This window comes from Lithobates pipiens, unplaced genomic scaffold (assembly GCF_037356315.1).
Source record: "Lithobates pipiens isolate NorthernLeopardFrog02 unplaced genomic scaffold, aLitPip1_a1.2 Scaffold_3, whole genome shotgun sequence".
Lineage (NCBI taxonomy): Eukaryota > Metazoa > Chordata > Amphibia > Anura > Ranidae > Lithobates > Lithobates pipiens.
Window position 1 is genome coordinate 265959269 of NW_027507790.1, and position 19874 is coordinate 265979142.

General features: G+C 43.0%; 1 protein-coding gene across 22 annotated transcripts in view; it reads left to right on the plus strand.

Moving 5' to 3' along the window:
• Positions 1–19874, plus strand: part of CELF4 (CUGBP Elav-like family member 4) — a 1506243-nt gene that overhangs the window by 1400926 nt on the left and 85443 nt on the right. For 14 of the 22 annotated variants that reach the window (XR_013263988.1, XM_077463101.1, XM_077463092.1 and 11 more), the window contains 2 exons: positions 4473–4553; positions 14053–14196. Coding sequence is in view for 21 of the 22 variants with exons in the window: in XM_077463101.1 (XP_077319227.1) it covers positions 4473–4553; positions 14053–14196 (225 nt within the window). In the remaining variant the exon portion in view is untranslated. The remainder of the gene's footprint in view (positions 1–4472; positions 4554–14052; positions 14197–19874) is intronic. The other 8 variants (XM_077463104.1, XM_077463099.1, XM_077463098.1 and 5 more) reach the window with 1 other exon arrangement.

The following is a 19874-nucleotide window of genomic DNA, read 5'->3' on the forward strand; positions in this document are numbered from 1 at the left end:
AGCTGCTTGAAGAGAGAGGGAGGTGTCAGGTGTGTGGGAGCCGAAGACTGAAATTAAAAGCTTTTTGTGAAAAAAAAAACAAAAAAACACAACAATGAAAGTAATACCAGGGAATGTTCCGTGTTCTCCCTTTGCACCATGGGGCGGTATATTGGTGTGAAAATTGTTAGGGGTGGTGTTGGAACACCTGCACAAAAGTTTCCAAACCACAATGATATTTCCATTATTTATTTATTTATTTATTTGAGATTGATGGATTTTGCACTATTTTAGAGTAGTGATGATTATAACCAAAAGCCTTCTAATCCTACCATCAGTCCCTAAACCAAACCATAATCTCTAAATGTAACCATGGACCTAACCATAACCCTCAAATTAACCTCATTAACTGCCACCGAAACACAACCCTGAATTGCACTAACCTAACCGTAACACTAAACTTATGGTAGCACTCAACCCAACTTTTCAGCCTAACTGCAACCCTGAACCAGTCATTTTAGTCACACAATCCTGAGTCATTATTTAACCCTCCACCTTAAACCCTAGACCTAACCAAAACCTTCAACTACAACCAGTAAATGTTGCCACAACCCCTGAACCATTATACCCTAGACCAGGGGACTCCAAACCGTCCTTCAGGCTTCAGGGGGACCTGACTATGGCCAGTAGGAGTACCTAAATATCTGGTGTCGGTGAGAGTAAACAATGCCCCATTAACAGTTTTAATGGGAGGAATAGTGGCTCATTGTTGGTATGACTGGAAGGAATGGTGTCTCATCATTGGTGTCAGTTAGAGAAAAAGTGCCCCAAGGGCTTAATAAATGCAAGCAAAGAGCCACAGTTTGGAGACCACTGCCCTGGACCATAACACTCCATACAAACCTTAGTTGTAGCTGCTGGAGCTAACCAAGACTATTAACTCAACCCCTAACTCAAACCATAACCCACAGCCATAACCGATAAACCTATATCTTAACTGTAACTCTTATGTCCCCCCGTACACACGATCGGATTTTCCAACAACAAATGTTGGATGTGAGTTTGTTGGCGGAAAGTCTGACTCACCGTGTGTATGCTCCATTGAACATTTGTTGTCGGACTTTCCGCCAACAAATGTTGGCTAACAGGTTCTCAAATGACTTTCCCTTCGTGTGTACACAAGTCCATCGGACAAAAGTCCATGCATGCTTGGAATCAAGTACAAGCCGGAGATATAACTAGCGTTCATAATAGAGATATCAGGTATGTCTTGTACGTCACTATGTTCGTAATTGTTGGCCAACATTTGTGTGACCGTGTGTATGCAAGACAAGTTGGAGCCAACGTCCTTCCAACAAAAATCCACGGTTTTGTTGTCGGAAAGTCCGATCGTGTGTTATGATGCGCCTGGAATGTATTGGATGCATTGTATGGATTTCAACAGAAAGTTCTTCTGGGCTTTAACCTCAAGCTGGCTGTGTTGGTCAAACAGTAACCAACCAGGGGACTCCAAACTGTCCTTCAGGCTTCAGGGGGGCCTGACTATGGCCAGTAGGAGTAAAAAAATATCTGGTGTCGGTGAGAGTAAACAATGCCCCATTAATGGTTTTAGTGGGAGGAATAGTGGCTCATTGTTGGTATGACTGGAAGGAATGGTGTCCCATCATTGGTGTAAGTTAGAGAAAAAGTGCCCCAAGGGCTTAATAAATGCAAGCAAAGAGCCACAGTTTGGAGACCACTGCCCTGGACCATAACTCTCAATCCAAACCTTAGTTGTAGCTGCTGGAGATAACCAAGACCATTAACTCAACCCCTAACTCAAACCATAACCCGCAGCCATAACCGATAAACCTAGATCTTAACTGTAACTCTTATGTCCCGTACACACGATCGGATTTTCCGACAACAAATGTTGGATGTGAGCTTGTTGGCGGAAAGTCCGACCGACCGTGTGTATGCTCCATTGAACATTTGTTGTCGGACTTTCCATTGGCTAACAGGTTCTCAAATGACTTTCCCTTCGTGTGCACACAAGTCCATCGGACAAAAGTCCACGCATGCTTGGAATCAACTACAAGCTGGAGATATAACTAGCATTCATAACAGAGATATTAGGTATGTCTTGTAGGTGACTATGTTCGTAATTATTGGCCAACATTTGTGTGACCTTGTGTATGCAAGACAAGATGGAGCCAACATCCTTCGAACAAAAATCCACGCTTTTGTTGTCAGAAAGTCCAATCGTGTGTACGGGGCATTAGATTTAACCAAAATCTTTGATTCAATCCTAAACCTCACCATAAGCCTCAGTCTTAACTCATAAACCTAGCTCTGAATAATAATATTTAAACTTAATCGAAGCTTAAACCCTAAATGTAACCATTATCCCCAGCCTTAACCTGTAAACCTATCCCTAAACCATAATTTCTAGTCCCAATCAAATTTCATCCCAAACCTTCAATGTAATAACCATAAGCTCTAGCCTTATCCCATAAAGCCATCCCTAAAGCATAAGCTCTAGACCTAAAGGAATCTCAACACGAACCCTAAATTTAACCATAACCAATTTTACCTATAAATCTAGCACTGAACTATAACTTCTAATGCCCTGTACACATGGTTGGAAATTCAGACGGAAAAGGTCCGATGTTGTTGGAAAATCCAATCGTGTGTGGGCTCTATCGGACTTTTTCAGACGAAAAAAGTTTGAGAGCTGGATTTAAAATTTTCCGACAACAAAATCCGATTAGACTTTTCCGATCGTGTGTAGAGAATTCCGACGGACAAAGTGTCCCGCATGTGCAGAATAAATTACGAGACAAAAGCTATTGGCTACTGGCCTCTACGTAGTCCCATCGTACGTAAGAAACATTACCTCGTTCTGAACTATTGGATTTTCCGACAACTTTGTCCGACCGTGTGTATGCAACACAAGTTTTGGCCAAAATCCGTCAGAAAAAATCAGACAGATTTAGTGGTCGCAATGTCCGACCGTGTGTACAAGGCATAAGACCCAAGCCTTCAATTTTGCCATAAGCCCTAGCCTTAACCCATAAACCCAGCCATGAACCATAACATTTAGATAATAAAGCCTATAAAACCTAAACCTATAAAACTAGCACTGAACCGAAACATCTAGAATTAAACCTCAATTTACAATAACCCCTAGCCTTAACCTGTAAACCTAGCCTTGAACAGTAATATCCAGACCTAATTGAATCTCAACCCAAACCCTGAATTTAACCATAACACTCAGCCTTAACCCATAATCCTAGCCCTGAACTCCTAGACCTAAATTAACTTTTAACCCAACTACTATACCTAACCATAACTTCAGCCTTAACTTTCAAACCTAACCCTGAACTGTAACTCCTACATCTAACTATAGCCCTGAAACTAAACCTAGCTCCAACCCTGAATGGTAACCCCGAAATCTAACACTAGTCTTGAGGCATAACTCTTAACCCTCAACCTATCACCAACCAACCCTCATCTGTAACCCCTAGACCTATCTAAAATTGCTAACCAATAATATCTTAGCATAACCTTGCAATAGCCATAATATTAAAAATCATTATCATTGTGTGCTGCAATGTGGTATTTGCCCAAAAAAATCCTTTGTGTTAAAACATCAAACATTTTGGAACCAACATAGATAATGCAAATACATCTCATACTGAAATTTGTAACTTTCACCCACCGTGTACTGAAAGGGGTAGGCATGGGCCCAACATATTACAGCAGTGATTCTGAAGCACCAGATGATGGCTTCCAGGGCCTTCAGCCAGCTGTTGGTCCTCTGACCTTCCACAGTGCCTTCCAGCTCCATTAGTGCTCCTCATCCTCCCCTGGTGCCCCTCAACCTTCCACAACTCACCCTGCCTCCCCAATGACCCACAAGCCTGCCACAGTGACCCTCAGCCCAGCGTAGTTCCTCCCAACCTGCTGGAGAGTCTCCCACCTCCCATAGTCCCTTCAACCTCCAACAGTGTCCCACAGTCCCTGCAGCACTCTTCAGTCTCCCACAGTGCCTTTGCAAAGCTCTCAGCCTTCTGGGAAGACCCCCTTCCCCCTTAAGAGACCCCATCTTCCACAGTTGCCCCCTAACACCCCCAGAAGCCTCCTCCCCTACAGTGCCATCACATGTTTGCTTCAGAGTCCTCTAACTTCCAGAATCTCTAGCACACCTCCACAGTGAAACCTAGCCCCATTCAGAGCTCCAAGCATTTCAATTCATACTTTGCATCCCCATACTTTTATTTTATGAGTTTATTTTTTTTAATGCTGTGGCGTGGAAGGTTTTAGAAGAATTTACCCGGTCCATGTTCTCAAAAAGGTTCCCAAATCACTGTATTAGAGGGTGTCCTGCACTTTATAATAACTTATTTTCTATGTGGTAATCAGTTATATTTTTTCTTTATCTGGAGACTGGAGTAATTCTTTAAATCAAGTTTCTGACAGTTTTCTCTGTTCTCTTCCTGTTCCTCCAATAGCTGCGTATCCTGCTGCCTATGGACAGATCAGTCAAGCATTCCCCCAGCCACCTCCCATGATCCCACAGCAACAGCGAGAAGGTGAGTGAGCAGATTGCATGAGTCCATCCAATGCAAAGAAAGGTTTCCGTTATATGTGGGCACCGATGGGCTGAGTCATCCTCTGATGGCCCATGGGCCTTCCATACTTTCTGAACCTATTCCTGGTACCTGAGTTTTTTTTTTGTGGTAGCTGCTCCTTCCTGGTTGAACTATCTTCTATCTATCTGCTTCTTATCTGTGTTTCCATTTGTGTTTTCATTACTTACCTTATGTTGGACCCAGCAACAATATCAATGGGTCTTTGTGTCTCTCTATGCATAGCTTCTAGAAAACATCACAGCACCCTGCTTCAGTACTCTTCTTAAAGGCCTGTACACACGGGCCAAATGCCGGGGCGACATTGGCCGGTTTACTAAAAATCACCTGTCATTGGGCCCGTGTCCTTTGGCGGACAAGCATGCTGGAATACCAGAAGCTGGCTGGCTCCCTATCAGCACTCTCTGGGAATTCTGCCTCCTCATTGGCTGAGCCAAAGGCTCCCGCTGCCGTCAGTCACAGCCAGTGAGCCAAGGAAAAGAGTGGGGCTTAGCCATGGCTCTGTGTCTAAATGGACACGCCGAGCAGAGGCTCAGGAACGAGCCTGCTTGGGTGCCCTCACAGCAAGCTGTTTACTCTGGGGGAACTTGGCGGGAGGGTGGAACCAGGAGTGCCAGTGGGGGACCCGAGAAAAGGAGGATCAAGGCTGTCCTGTGCAAAACCCTTGCACAGAACAGGTAGGTATAGCATGTTTTTTTTTTTTTAAACTTGACTTTAATATCACTTTAATCATAGCAAGCTAAACTCACTGCTATATAGCCAATAAAGTCTTGGATTTTCGAGTTTCCGGCGCTTCGTACACTTTTCCACACTATCCAATAATAAATTAAAACCTTTTTTTGTCTGGAGTTGAGATGAAGAATAAAATCTAAAGTCCTGGTTTAACAAAATATTGTTTTTGGGTGGGGTTGCCTTAGATTTAAAGAAAGAAGACTAGCACCTCAGTGACTCCAATTCCAAGTCCATTCCGCTTGACCTCAGCTTTGTGCATTCACCCCGAGAATTGATGAAATTACCACTGTGGCAGGTCCATGTTTCCACTTTGTGTTCGGCTTTGGTCAGCTGCCTATCAATTGTCCCTAACCTGCTAATGACTTGTACAGGACGCACTTTGTTCTGTCCTACATGGAGCTCTTGTGGCATCAATCTCTGGGCTGCCGGGTTGAGCTGAAGTTTAATCAATAGCAGCAGAGCAAGGGATGAAGTAATAGGACTCGGCTGGAAAGAGGCGCTAAGCTTGGAGAGAGATACCTGATTACCACTGAGCCCTGCTAATAGACGGTGCTGTATCCAGGAATTGTGGGAATGAATACTCATGAAATCAACATGGTCTAATCTGCTGTTGTGATGGTCATGGAAAGAAAGAGAAATAAACAGCCTTTAAAAAATAGAAGGCCATTTAGGAGACAAATATTGATTAGGGAAGCCAGGAGTGATTTCTTAAAATTGCTTTATATTTGGCGAAAAATTTTGCCAAAATTTGTTTCAAATTTCTTGGGGAAAAAAATCATGTTCATATGATAATCACAAGTTTTTGTTAATAAACAAATGGTTGGGGATAGTAGAAGGCCTCATTCATATGTGCGGTGTAATAAAAACAAGCGGTTAATCAGTGTTTTTACCGCCTCCCCCAACCGGTTACTGGCAAGTCAACAAGGTCAGCAGGTATGTCTGTATTCATTGCTGCAGTCACTTTGCATGACTGGCTGGTAGGCAATGCCACTTTCCAACCGCGCCCCATTGAGGTCAGTGTGACCATGTCGCTACTGCATCTTAGGCACCTGGTTGCACCGTGATCTGGTGGGATTTCAATGTAAAATCTTGTTGGGGATCAAATAAACAGGCGGTCACAGACAAGGATATTGCCTCTTGAACATCTGTCAACCAACTCTAAAACGTTGTTCACAAAACTTCCGCACATGTGGATGAGGCCTTAGGGTTAGAAATGGGGTAAGTATTAGAGTTATAGATAGCATTAGGGTTAGGTTAGTATTGAATTGCCATTGGGTTAGTGTTAGGGTGTGTGAGTAGACACTGGCTTGTGGTATCTTCCTAACACCCAGTCACGGCATGAAGTAGAAGAAGGATGAGTAAGGCTATAGGCCAAAATGCGTAAGCCTTTGTATCAGCTGTACTCTACCTGCACTAATAAAATAGCCATTCCTGGATGAACAAGTTGCTGGCTTTCCATCTTCTACTTCATGTAGTGTTAGGGCGTGCATAAGAGATAGGCTTGGTGTTAGGGTTCCTCTGTTCCTCAATATCTAATATCAAGTAATCGGCTAACGGGAGGTCAAAAGAGTTTATGTAAACCATTTTAAAATCAATTGTCCCCTTTAAACCACCTTATGGTATTCCTAAACCCAAGAACAAAAAAAAGCCAAGAGCTAAGACAGCTCTAAGCATTCCCTGGAGATATAAACAGATGGTTTAGACCACCAGATGCCATCAATCACATTTGGACTGACTGACCCTTTAAAACAAAAACAAAAATCCAGAAAGGTTCTTCTTTTAATCCCCTAATTAAGAATTACCTGAACTCCTTGTGACATTTTCTGTTAGACTGAACTTCATCTCAGATCTGTTTACAAATTACCATCCAGTTTATTATGGGCAATTATTTATCGTTGTTGGGATTTTATGGAAAAAGGCATCCATCACCGCCATGCAGCCACCTAAATGTCACCGCTGTTTTGCTGTAATCAGAATGGCTCCATTAACGATGCCGTCTCCATTTTATCACTTTCCACATAAAACACAAATTGATTTTATCTCTTCATATAACTATTTTGGTGGCATTAGCACACTCCAAATAATGTATAATTAGCCAAGGAGAATAGTTTGGGAAACATATTCCGAGGGTGAGTTCCAGAGGCCTACTGAAAGGTTGAAAGATTGGTGGACCATCCTAAAAATGTCAGGAGAGAAGTAGTCCAAGTGTAAAGGAAATCTGAATGCATTCCAAAGGTCGGGGCTCTAAACACCCTACATTTGGTTATTCCCAAAGAAGCTTTAGTGTGTTTTCAACGTTTGCAAAATTGAGTTGTTATTGTAGCACTTTTGGCCATAAGCCAATTCAAAAGGAACATATGGACATGTGAATTGAAGAACCTCATGTCAGAAGATCCAGATATAGGCAGCTGAAGTTGGTACACACTTAACATCATACCTACTTATATGGCCAAGATTATTGGACACCCCTCCAAATGAAATGTGTTTATTTCCTAATGACCTCAACAGCCAACCCCAACCACTCCCCTATCCCGCCGGCGGCCTCATTGTAAATGCCAGTTCTGGAGATTAATAACATTAAGTCTTGTATATGATAATATAATAGAGCCGTGAACGACTCGCCTTGTACCTATCATTTGCCTGGAATAAAATCTACCCTTGTGTATCCTCCAAAAATTGCAAGTTGGTTGTGACCATCTTGCTTTGGGTGGAACAGTCCCTCTCAAATCTGCCTTCCTGACTTTCCTTTACAGCTACAGACACAAAAAATGATGGTGTCATGGTTATGCAATAGAGTTCGTCTGCTTACCTGTCTCCATGTGTTCATTTCTAGAGACCAGCCAACCCTCACCTGACTGCTTTTATAATCCATCCTCTGGCATGGCTCCACCCTAGCTCCTATCAGAGAACTTTATATTACCTGTGCACTGCAGGCTAGCCCTGCTGATCAACCTTTGTGTGTTAGCTTCCTGTTACCTGCCGTGTGCTCTTCTGTTGTTCCGTTACTGACTTGGCGTGTCCTTGACTATCCCTGTTTGCCTGTGATCCTGACCTTTTGGCGTGTCCCTGACTATTCCTGTCTGCTTGTTGCCGCGACCTTGGCTTTGTCCCTCACTATCCCTATCCTCCTGTTGCCTACTGTGGGTGTGAGCTGGGGGTCGCAACCTGGAGCCAGTTGCAGCCAAGTCCGTCCTCACCACTAGAGGCGCTGGTGAACACCTGCTGGTTCTTAGGGAATCTTACACTCTAACCTTAGTGGGATCTGTCTCCCGTCCGCAGCAGTCAGCCGTAGGGTCCACAACCTTGCGGTGCACTCCTGATCCCTACGGTGTGCATCTGTCACCTTGCCTCAAGGTGACCTGACAGATGGATGCATTTAAATGTGACAAGCATAATGAAATCAACAAACTCTGCTCATGGTGATGGTTTTTAAAGTTTTTTTTTTTAAAAGAAAAGAGTTATAAAGTTAAAGTAAAGATTAGAAAGTAGGGAAGTTAATGGAATTGGAGAGCCTTAGTCATGGTAGGTGTAACCAAGAATCTAATCTCTTAGTCAAAATGGGAGGCCTGTAAACTCCAGTCCTGGAGAGTTGGCATGATGGACCTTCTAAAGTCAACCCCTATTTCCCTCGGACATCCAACCCAACCCCACCCCCAGCTGTTGGTGGCATCTATGGTGGTTCCCAGGCTCTCTTGTTCCTCGGGGGAGCCCGGGACCACAGAAAACTGCATGTACATTGAGAGGAGGAGGAGCTTGAGAAACATCCAAAAGAACAAAATATTACAGTGCACACATAGAAAAAAGACACTTACCTCCAGCAAGGCTTATTTAAAGCACCTAGACATTTTCAAAAAACATTATCAAAAAATATGGGGAATTGGTCACACCATATTGCTATACGGTGTTAAGCCCACTTACTGTGACAAAGTACCCCATGATTAGTGGGTCCTACACTATCCATAGACTTGGAGATCCTGCTTCGCTGAACCATGGGAGAAATACATTCCTCTATATGGGAGAACTAAAGGTCTCACCCATGACACAGGTGGACACTAATGAGAGGTACTAGTGAGGGAGTGTGGTGATCTGCACCCAAAAGGATTTGGACAGAATCCATACAATAGACAAAGAAGATATTTGGGGGGCACACCCACATCCATTCCCCCATCCCTTCTGTGACTAATGACCTCAACATTAAACCCCAACCACTCCCTTGGCACCTATAGTTGTTCCCGGGCTCCCTTGTTCCTTTGGGGAGCTCGAGACCACTGGAAACTGCTTGTACAGTGAGAGCAAAAAGAATTTAAGGAACATCTGTTCCCCAATCCCTCATGTGACTAATGACCCCAACATTCAACCCCACCCCAGTAAGAAATTTTACCGCACCAGGTGAAACCAACCCTAGTGACGCCACTGGACTCGGGCCATTCTAAGCCCTTGTACACACGGTCGGAGAATCCGTCGGAATGTGTCCTATCGGACCGTATCGTCGGATAATCTGACTGTGTGTGGTATGCACCCAATTTTCCAACATGTTGGAAATATTTCCCGACCAACTGGGCCGGTCGGACATACTCCGATCATGTGTAGCGAATTTTGATCGGACCAAGTGCCACGCATGCTCAGATCAAATTCCTACATCAAAGCTATTGGCTACTAGCCTGAATGTAGTCCCATCGTAACGAAATTACGTCATCACGTTCTGAAAGATCGGATTTTTCGACAACTTAGTCCGACCGTGTGTATGCAACAGTTTCGGACAAGATCCGACGGACAAAATCCGACGGAGAAAATCCGACGGATTTGGTTGTCGAAATCTCCGACCGTGTGTACAGGGGCTAACACATAAATATGCTTTGATAGAAACCGTTCCATTGTAGCTCTGGTTATATGTTTAGGGTCGTTGTCCTCCTGGAAGGTGAACCTCCGCCCCAGTCTCAAGTCTTTTGCAGACTCCAACAGATTTTCTTCTAAAATTGCCCTGCATTTCAGCTCTACCAATCTTCCCATCATACTTTTTCAAGGCGCTGTTCATGTAGAAGCCAGGATTCTTGCTGCAGAATATGTGAATTGTCCTGGTGGGAACAGGCTAAATTATTCATGTAAGAATTTGTACAAGCAGAACGTCAATAATTACAAGAGACATTAATTCCTGTTATCATGGAACACCTTATCAGCTTGACCGAGATCCAGACTCTACTTCACTGTACAACAAGGGAAACAAAATGGTCTCAATGTTCCACAACAAGGATCCGGAAAAGCAACAGTTTGCTCCAATAAAATTTTTCTACAAAAGTCACTCTAGATAGCAAACCTGTTATTATATAAAGAACCAAACATTAGCATATAAGCACTTCATTTTATCATTTAATCATTAGTAAAATACATGATAATTATTTTTCTTTATCACAACCATTTGATGCTTTTTAATTATAGTTCTTCCTCCTTTTGCAAACCATTTTTAACCTTTATAGCCAGACATTTATAAATATTTGAAATGGTTTAAAAAGGACTGTGAGATATTAACAAAAATGAATGTTGCGTGTTTATTAAGAAATGACTAAATATATTTATAAATGCAATGATTGTAGGTAGCTGGATCTAGGCCTCTCCTGTAGTACTCACATGCTAATGGAGTAGAGAGAAGCTGGGAGAGAGCATCAATGTGCTGCTGCTTCTTCACTGTCCAATCAGTAAGGGGGGGGGGGGGGGGTGTCCTTGATCAAGCATAGAAGCTGCTGCAGTGGAGGTTGAGGACCTGGCTGTTTTGTGTGGCAGGGTACAAAAGGGATCACACGACTGAGAAGGATAGCGCATACCTATTTCTGCTGCATATTTCGTTTTTCGCCTGGAAGCTTTAAAGAGACTCTTGTTGTTACGATATATGTGCCTTAGGCTGGGTTCATACTAAGAAACAGAGCGGCTCACAGCAGGGAGTCCGGCGTGTCTCCATTCGCCATTTCAGGTCCGATTTCAGCCTGAATTTTTGGCTGAATTCGGACCTGAAACGGACCAGAAAAGGCACCGGACTCCTGCGCAATTCGCACATGAACTTTAATGGCATCCCAGTCTTAGTCTGTAGGGTTCAATGTTGAGTTGGCCCACCCTTTGCAGCTATAACAGCTTCAACTCTTCTGGGAAGGTCGTCTACAAGGTTTAGAATACTGGAGATATCTTGTGTCTGCTTGCTAGATTTGGGGTTAAAGTCAAAAAGAGGAGCCACTCGTTCCCATTCTGTCCCTGGGGCAGATTCTTCAACATCACTTACAAATGCCTCCTCAGCAGCCCGATTATTTTTTTTTCGTCTTCTGTAATAACTCATCTTGTCTTATGTACATTCTATGGAGGGTGTTTGACCATTCTTCCAGAAGCACATTTGTGAGGTCAGGCACTGATGTTGGATGAGAAGGCCTGGCTCGCAGTCTCAGCTCTAATTCATCCCGAAGGTGTTCTGCCGGGTTTAGGTCAGGACTCTAGAACAAAAGGAAAAAGCAGCGTACATACATAAATACTATCAATGAATTAAATATAAACACCTATGAGTGATTAATTAATTGATTGCAATAATAGTGAGAAAAATTGATCTACCCCTCTAATAAATCAAACATAACATAATTTATAAAAAGAATTATAAATAAAAAGTGTTAATAATGAAATTCGAAAAATCCCAGTGAAGTGATAAAAAAGTCCAATAAATGAAAAATAGTCCAGTGAGAACTTAATACCGTCTTTCCCCGAAAGTAAGACATCCCCCGAAAATAAGACCTACTTCTGGTTTTGCCTCTCGCTGTAATATAAGGCACCCCCCGATAATAAGGCCTCCCCAATAATAAGGCCCCTGAAGTTACCATGGCGTCTGACTCCTCTGGACCATAGTGATGGGCGCTGCCACGCAGCTCACTGATTGGCCGGAGCTGTTCAGGCAGGTGCAAGGTCTCTTTAAATCAGTGAGCTGCGGCCAGCTCTCTGGATGATGAGTGACATCACCCGTCATAAGAGAGCCCGCCCCGCCGCAAGGACAAGCTGCCACCTTCTTCCGACTGCTGCTCGCTCTGCCCTGATGGAGTCTGGCTGACTTACAATTAGACAGTGAGTGGGCAGCGCAGGGCAGGAGTCGGGCACATTGTGTGGTATCTGGCCGCCACAGACACACAGGGGTAACTTAGGTGGAGGGGAGATGTCTGATAAAGGGGGGGATGTCTGGTGAAGAGGGGGGAGAGAGACTAAATAATCCACTGGCACAGGGGTGGGGGCTCACTTAAAATGACACAGGGTGGATTTGAGGGGGGGGGAATCAAAATGGCACAGGAGGATCAGAAGGGGGGAATCAATAAATGTGTACCGTATTCATCTTCATGGAAAAATAAGACATCCCCTGAAAATAAGACCTAGCGCATCTTTGGGAGCAAAAATTAATATAAGACACTGTCTTATTTTCGGGGAAACAGGTAAATACTTAAAGTGGGGGGCAGCTAAAAAATACTGCAGCTGCTGACTTTTAATAATCGGACACTTACCTGTCCCAGGGTCCAGCGATGCAGGGGGGGGGGACAAAGCCCCCCTCGTTCCCCGCTCCGCTCGCGGCGCCGTCATTCTTACTGTGGGCACCCGGCTGGGGCTTCACAGCCGGGCACCCTCTGCGCATGTGCGAGCGGGGCAAGGCGCCGTGATACGCCGCACAGTCATCTGGGACACGTGACAGGTCCCAGATGACTGTGCGGCACGAGAGGAAATGATGTCACCAGCCCGGGCAATGAAGAAGGCAGACTACGAGGGACCCCCTAGCAACAGGCACTTAGAGGTAAGTAAAAAATTATTTTTTACCAATTTATTTATTTATTTTTTTAAGAATTTTTAACTATTTTTTATTTTTGGGTGGCAACACCACTTTAAATTGATAAAAAGTAAAAATTCATAAAAATTTGTGAAAAAATAATAAGTTAATAGTAGCAATTAAAAATAAAAATACAATTTAAAAATATATATATTAGTGATAATAATAATAAATAAATTGGTGGTAATAATGAGTTGTAATAATAATGTAAAAATAAAAAATAAAAATAAAAAATAAAACGTGTTCAATCTTCTGTGCAACCAAAAAACACCAAGGATCGTGACCACCACCACACAAAATATGCGCTTACCAAAAAGCAAGCGATTTCATGCCCATAGTCAATCTCCACAGCACCTCCTCAGACCATGATCACAGTAGGGCTCCCTTATTGAATAAAACAGGCCGGGACCGTCAGCATCAGCAGGTGAAGCAGAAAGAGAGCACTCGGGATCCCAGCAAAATGGAAAGAAGACTCACCATAGCACAATTCCGTATAACAAATTTAATAAGAGTAAAGAAATACACTTGCATAGAAAGCAGTAAAAAACACCCATTAAAAAATGCCGGCCGGCATGCAATTGCCCATCCAACCTACGCTGTATCGCGATGACGTCAGCACATCTGCCACCCGACGTATGTTTCGTCTTAAAAAGACTTATTCGTGGGGACCAAAGAACATTTTTTTTTATAACCAAAGGGAATAGTACTAATCACAAATAATAATATATACATTTTATTGTATTATGATTTGTAATAATAATAACTCTTTTGCAAGCCCAAGCCTGTATTTATTTTTTTTGCTGCTGAATCTTCTATTCCCCGGTCTCGTGTCCTCTTTAACATTTGTTTCTTTTTTTTTTTTTCTCCTGTTCTCAGGACCCGAAGGCTGCAACCTGTTTATCTACCATCTGCCCCAGGAATTTGGGGACGCCGAGCTCATGCAGATGTTCCTGCCTTTCGGTAATGTCATCTCCTCGAAAGTGTTTGTGGATCGGGCGACAAACCAAAGTAAATGCTTTGGTGGGTAAAGATAACAAAATAATTAGCTTCATCCCGGAATAAAAATAAAAGGGATTTTTTTTTCTCTTTCTCTCTAAACACTCACCTGTTAGACTGCTTGATTTTATTTGAATCATTTTTTTTTTTTTTTTTCTTCTCCCCTTTTAGCCTTATGCTTTGTCTTGTTCGCTTTAGGCACGCTTCGGAAGCAATATCCAGATGTAATAAATAGGTTCATGTTTTTTTTATTATTTGGAAAAGGGGGAGATGTTAAGGGCCCATTCACATTTGTGGATGCGTTTTCCCATGTGGCAACATGGAGGTTTGCACCGGACGTGCCCATTCATCCACCCTTCAGCAATTTTTTTTTAATTATTATTATTATGCTGAGGGTCAGCCCATGTTTTATGCACAGGTGTGAATAAAAAATGAATGGTACATACACTATGGGGTCCGTTTATAAAAAAAAAATAGTTTTAGCTCCATCTAGTGGCCATATTGCAGTATTTTCTTGGTTCAGATGTTTCAGAAAAAAAAAAGTACTATGGCCACTAGATGGAGCTGACAATCACAGGGAATTAACATATGAATCAAAATTTGGTTAAAATCTACGATGGGCAATGCTTGTGACTTCGTCCAATGATTTTATTTATTTATTTTTTTATGAATAAACCTTATGACCCTGTGTGAATGCAGGCTACCATAAAGCCTTATTCCACCTGCAGAAGGTTAATGTTTCTGCTAGAGGCAGGCGGGTTTATTCACTTACCAGCCTCTTCTAGCCCTTGGCGACTCCATCAGGAAAGAAGAGTTATCATTCGTGTGCCATTGACAACCACCCCCCCCCCCCTTTCCCCCCAGGGACAGGAAGTGAGGAAAAAACTCAGACAGAAAAAAAATCCTGACAATTCTCCATGCTATCCAAAGTTTAAATGTGACTGAAGTTACAGTATCTCACAAAAGTGAGTACACCCCTCACGTTTCCGTAAATATTTTATTATATCTTTTCATGTGACAACACTGAAGAAATGACACTTTGCTACAATGTAAAGTAGTGGGTGTACAGCTTGTATAACAGTGTAAATTTGCTGTCCCCTCAAAATAACTCAACACACAGCCATTAATGTCTAAACCACTGGCAACAAAAGTGAGTACACCCCTAAGTGAAAATGTCTAAATTGGGCCCAAAGTGTCAATATTTTGTGTGGCCGCCATTATTTTCCAGCACTGCCTTAACCCTCTTGGGCATGGAGTTCACCAGAGCTTCACAGGTTGGCACTGGAGTCCTCTTCCACTCCCCCATGATGACATCACAGAGCTGGTGGATGTTGGAGACCTTGCGCTCCTCCACCTTCTGTTTGAGGATGCCCCACAGATGTTCAGTAGGGTTTAGGTCTGGAGACATGCTTGGCCAGTCCATCACCTTTACCCTCAGCTGCTTTAGCAAGGAAGTGGTCATCTTGGAGGGGTGTTTGGGGTCGTTATCATGTTGGAATACTGCCCTGTGGCCCAGTCTCCGAAGGGAGGGGATCATGCTCTGCTTCAGTATGTCGCAGTACATGTTGGCATTCATTATTCCCTCAATGAACTGTAGCTCCCCATTGCCGGCAGCACTCATGCAGCCCCAGACCATGACACTCCCACCACCATGCTTGACTGTAGACAACCATCTGAACCAAATAAGTTTATCTTGGTCTCATCAGAACACAGGACATGGTTCCAGTAATCCATGTCCTTAGTCTGCTTGTCTTCAGCAAACTGTTTGTGGGCTTTCTTGTGCATCATCTTTAGAAGAGGCTTCCTTCTGGCATGACAGCCATGCAGACCGATTTGATGCCATGTGCGGCGTATGGTCTGAGCACTGACAGTATGCAACCTCTGCAGCAATTCTGGCAGCACTCATACATCTATTTCCCAAAGTAAACCCCTGGATATGACGCTGAGCACGTGCACTCTACTCCTTTGGTCAACCATGGCGAGGCCTGTTCTGAGTGGAACCTGCCCTGTTACACTGCTGTATGGATTTGGCCAACCTGCTGCAGCTGAGTTTCAGGGTCTTGGCAATCTTCTAATAGCCTAGGCCATCTTTGCACCTGAACATTTTATGTTTATTCCCATAGAATTTGAACCCTTAAACCTCCTGAAGAAGCGATCATGCAACGCAAAACATGTTAAACCGCTGTATGGTCTTGGCCACCATGCTTTAACTCAGTTTCTGGGTCTTGGCAATAGTTTTATGTAGAGCAACAACTCTTTTATTTCAGGTCCCCATAGAGTTCTTTGCCATGAGGTGCCATGTTGAACTTCCAGTGACCAGTATGAGAAAGATAACACCAAATTTAACACACCTGCTCCCCATTCACATCTGAGACCTTGTAACACTAACCAGTCACATGACACCGGGGACGGAAAATGGCTAATTGGGTCCAATCATTTTCACTTAGGGGTGTACTCACTTTTGTTGCCAGCGGTTTAGACATTAATGGCTGTGTGTTGAGTTATTTTGAGGGGACAGCAAATTGACACTGTTATACAAGCTGTACACTCACTACATTGTAGACAAGTGTCATTTCTTCAGTGTTGTCACATGAAAAGATAAAATAAAATATTTACAAAAATTTGAGGGGTGTACTCACTTTTGTGAGATACTGTATGCTTTAAAGTTTGCATGATGCCAAAACTTTTCTATTAGTTCTGGATAGAGTGGGGAAGAGTTTTTACTGATATTCAGAGGGATTGCACTTCCCTTCCTGTGCTGCTGACAAAATTTTATGAGCCAAAAAGTTAGGGGAACACAGACATAAAAGGTTTTTTGTTTTGTTTTTAAAGTAGAGGTAGCATAGAGGAAGGTTTGGATTTTTATAGGAGGAAAGTGCCAAAATCAGAACATATAAGATCCTTATTTTAATTTAATTAGGGCACTTGTATTAAAATTTCCAACACGTTTCAGAGGTAGAGTTCCTCTTCGTCAGGGCTTGATACTGTTGAACACACATACTAATTAAAGTGGTTCTAAAGGCTAAAGGCATTTTACTCTTATGCATTCTATGCATGAAGGTAAAAAATAAAAATCTTCTAAGTGCAGCAGCCCCCCTATCCCCCCTCCCCCCATACTCACCTGAGCTCCATCGCAATCCAGCAATGTGCATGAGAGCCTCAGCTTTCCAGGGACTCCCCCTTCTCATTGGCTGGAGCCATTGGCTCCCACTGCTGTCAGTCACAGCTAGTGAGCCAATGAGGAGAAGGAGGAGGGGCCAATCACAGCCAGTGAGACAATGAGGAGCACCATTTTATTCAGTGCTGTGCATTTTTGGAAAAGATTCAGGGACTTCTTTTCTATTTTTCCATTGAAATTGAATGGGCGGCCCTACATGCAAATTCAGAAAAACGCATGGAAGCGCAGCCATGCTTGGTCACACCTGTACGGTAGTTGTGAGCCAAGCCTAACTGGGGTCTGGAGTGATCATACTAATTGCCTCTTAGAATGCTTCCAGTTTTAATTAATTCTAGTACACACATCATTCAAGTGTACCAAGCCCTGATAAAGGGAGAACCTTTGAATCCCCGAAACGTGTTGCCTTTTAGGATTTAGGAGTCTGAATAGAATGTAATCTAGACTTTATATATTCTGCTGTTGACATTTTCCTCTTTGCACATCCAACCTCAACTCAAGTGGACTTTTGGCCACCACAGGGAAAGAAAATAAAGTGAAATCTCCCCAAAGGTGTCACAGATAAAATTTTAAGTATTCTTCCCGAATCTATAAAAAAAAAGTTCTGGTTGAAATTTTATTGGATTCCAGCAGCAAAATAATTCTGCCAGCAAGGGTGTCTCACTCCTAAAGGACAAACTAACTGAAGGTGATCACAGCAGGTGGGCAGAGCTGGAAATATTCAAGGGAGATTTCACCGTTGGGAAGAACGGGTCCCTTAAAGGGACAGTCCACCCAGGCGGGACATTTTCACTATAAGTGGCATCTTAAGGTCACCCTCTGGCTTGGGGATTTTAGCAGAAAGTTCACAGCTGGGTTCTAACCAAGTTTGGAGTCTCGTTCCTCTACAGTAGAGATGTTCCTGCCACTGTCCATTCCTTCTGCTGTTTTCTCAGTGATATACAATAAGGTCAAATTCCCAAGAGATATAAAAAAAATATCAATATCGGCATCAACCAAGAACAGAAATATACAATTTTAAGTGTATGTAAAGCCAATTTTTTGAGGGCCCAATCACATTTCAGCTTTTTTTTTTGCGGTACGTTATTGCACATGCCTCACTGGATGTTATGGCACATATTACTCTGCATTGTGTTATAGCAACCCTTTCATTATGAATAGGCTGCCAATGCACCACGAAAGCCCAACACGTTTCGGCCGTTAGGCCTTAATCATGGGACCCGATTAAAGCCTAAAGGCCAAAATGCGTTTGAGTCTTTATTCAGCTGTATACTACTATTGTGTAATCAAGAATGACCCTATATGCTGACTTACTGGTTTGCAGGCTTTTTCTGTGGACCAGGTAAGACCAGATTTCTCCAAAACAAAGTATTACCAAGCATCCCCACTGGAAGATTTTGCTCTGGTGACGACTCTAATAATTTGAAATTCCCATTAAACTTTCTGCCTCAGTGACAATGATCACCAGGATAAAATGAGGGGGGTGAATTTCCCCAGCAGAGACACAGAAAGCAATAAAAACCTGACAGGGGTTCTCACCATTCCTTACTCTGTTTGAAACTTGAAAGTTTTGTCTTTGCATAAACTTTAATTTTGGTGCTCCCTGATCCTGTCACAATGTATAATTGAAGTGTTTTATACGCTACTTAATAAAGGAGTGATAACGTTGGTTTAACGCTGTATAGCTACCCTAGGCTCCGCATTGTCCCTCTACCTTGGGGACCTTTTAACAAACCATGTGCCAACAGACCCATTAGACAAAGCTAAAGTTTATCTGTTATTTCTAGTAAAGTATCTCCACAGTGGAAAAGTTACAAGAACCTGTTTGACATTACCACCGATCAGCGTTGTATTGATCTGTTAGCTGGCATGGTTGCTTTCAAGTTGGAGCGGGCAGGTTTGGTTTACTAAGTTCCGATACATAACACTATGGAACCAAATAAATCAGTCGTGTTGTAGGTTTGTGCTGGTTTGGATACTTCAGTTTCATTGACCAAGAGCTCTACTACAAAAATGACCACATAAAAAAGCTAAAAGTCAGAAAAGAAAAATCAGGATGTTTTTTCCTTAAAGGGTCTTTCCAAACAGGACTGATAATTATTTGGTGGATGGTAAAGAGATGACCCCCCCCCCATAGATGTTTCTGTCTATAATGGATTCTATTGGTGAAATATCTGTGTTGAGTTCGGGAGTCTTCACAGCTGTTGCACTCATTATGAGAGGTTCCAACTATCCCTAGCAGAGTTCCCTGGTCTGCACATCTGCTGTGCCCGTTATGAGAGGTTCCAACTATCCCTAACGGAGTTCCCTGGTCTGCACATCTGCTGTGCCCATTATGAGAGGTTCCAAGCACCCCTGAACTGAGTTCCCTGGTCTGCACATCTGCTGTGCCCATTATGAGAGGTTCCAACTATCCCTAACGGAGTTCCCCGGTCTGCATATCTGCTGTACCTGTTATGAGAGGTTCCAACTATCCCTAACGGAGTTCCCTGGTCTGCACATCTGCTGTACCTGTTATGAGAGGTTC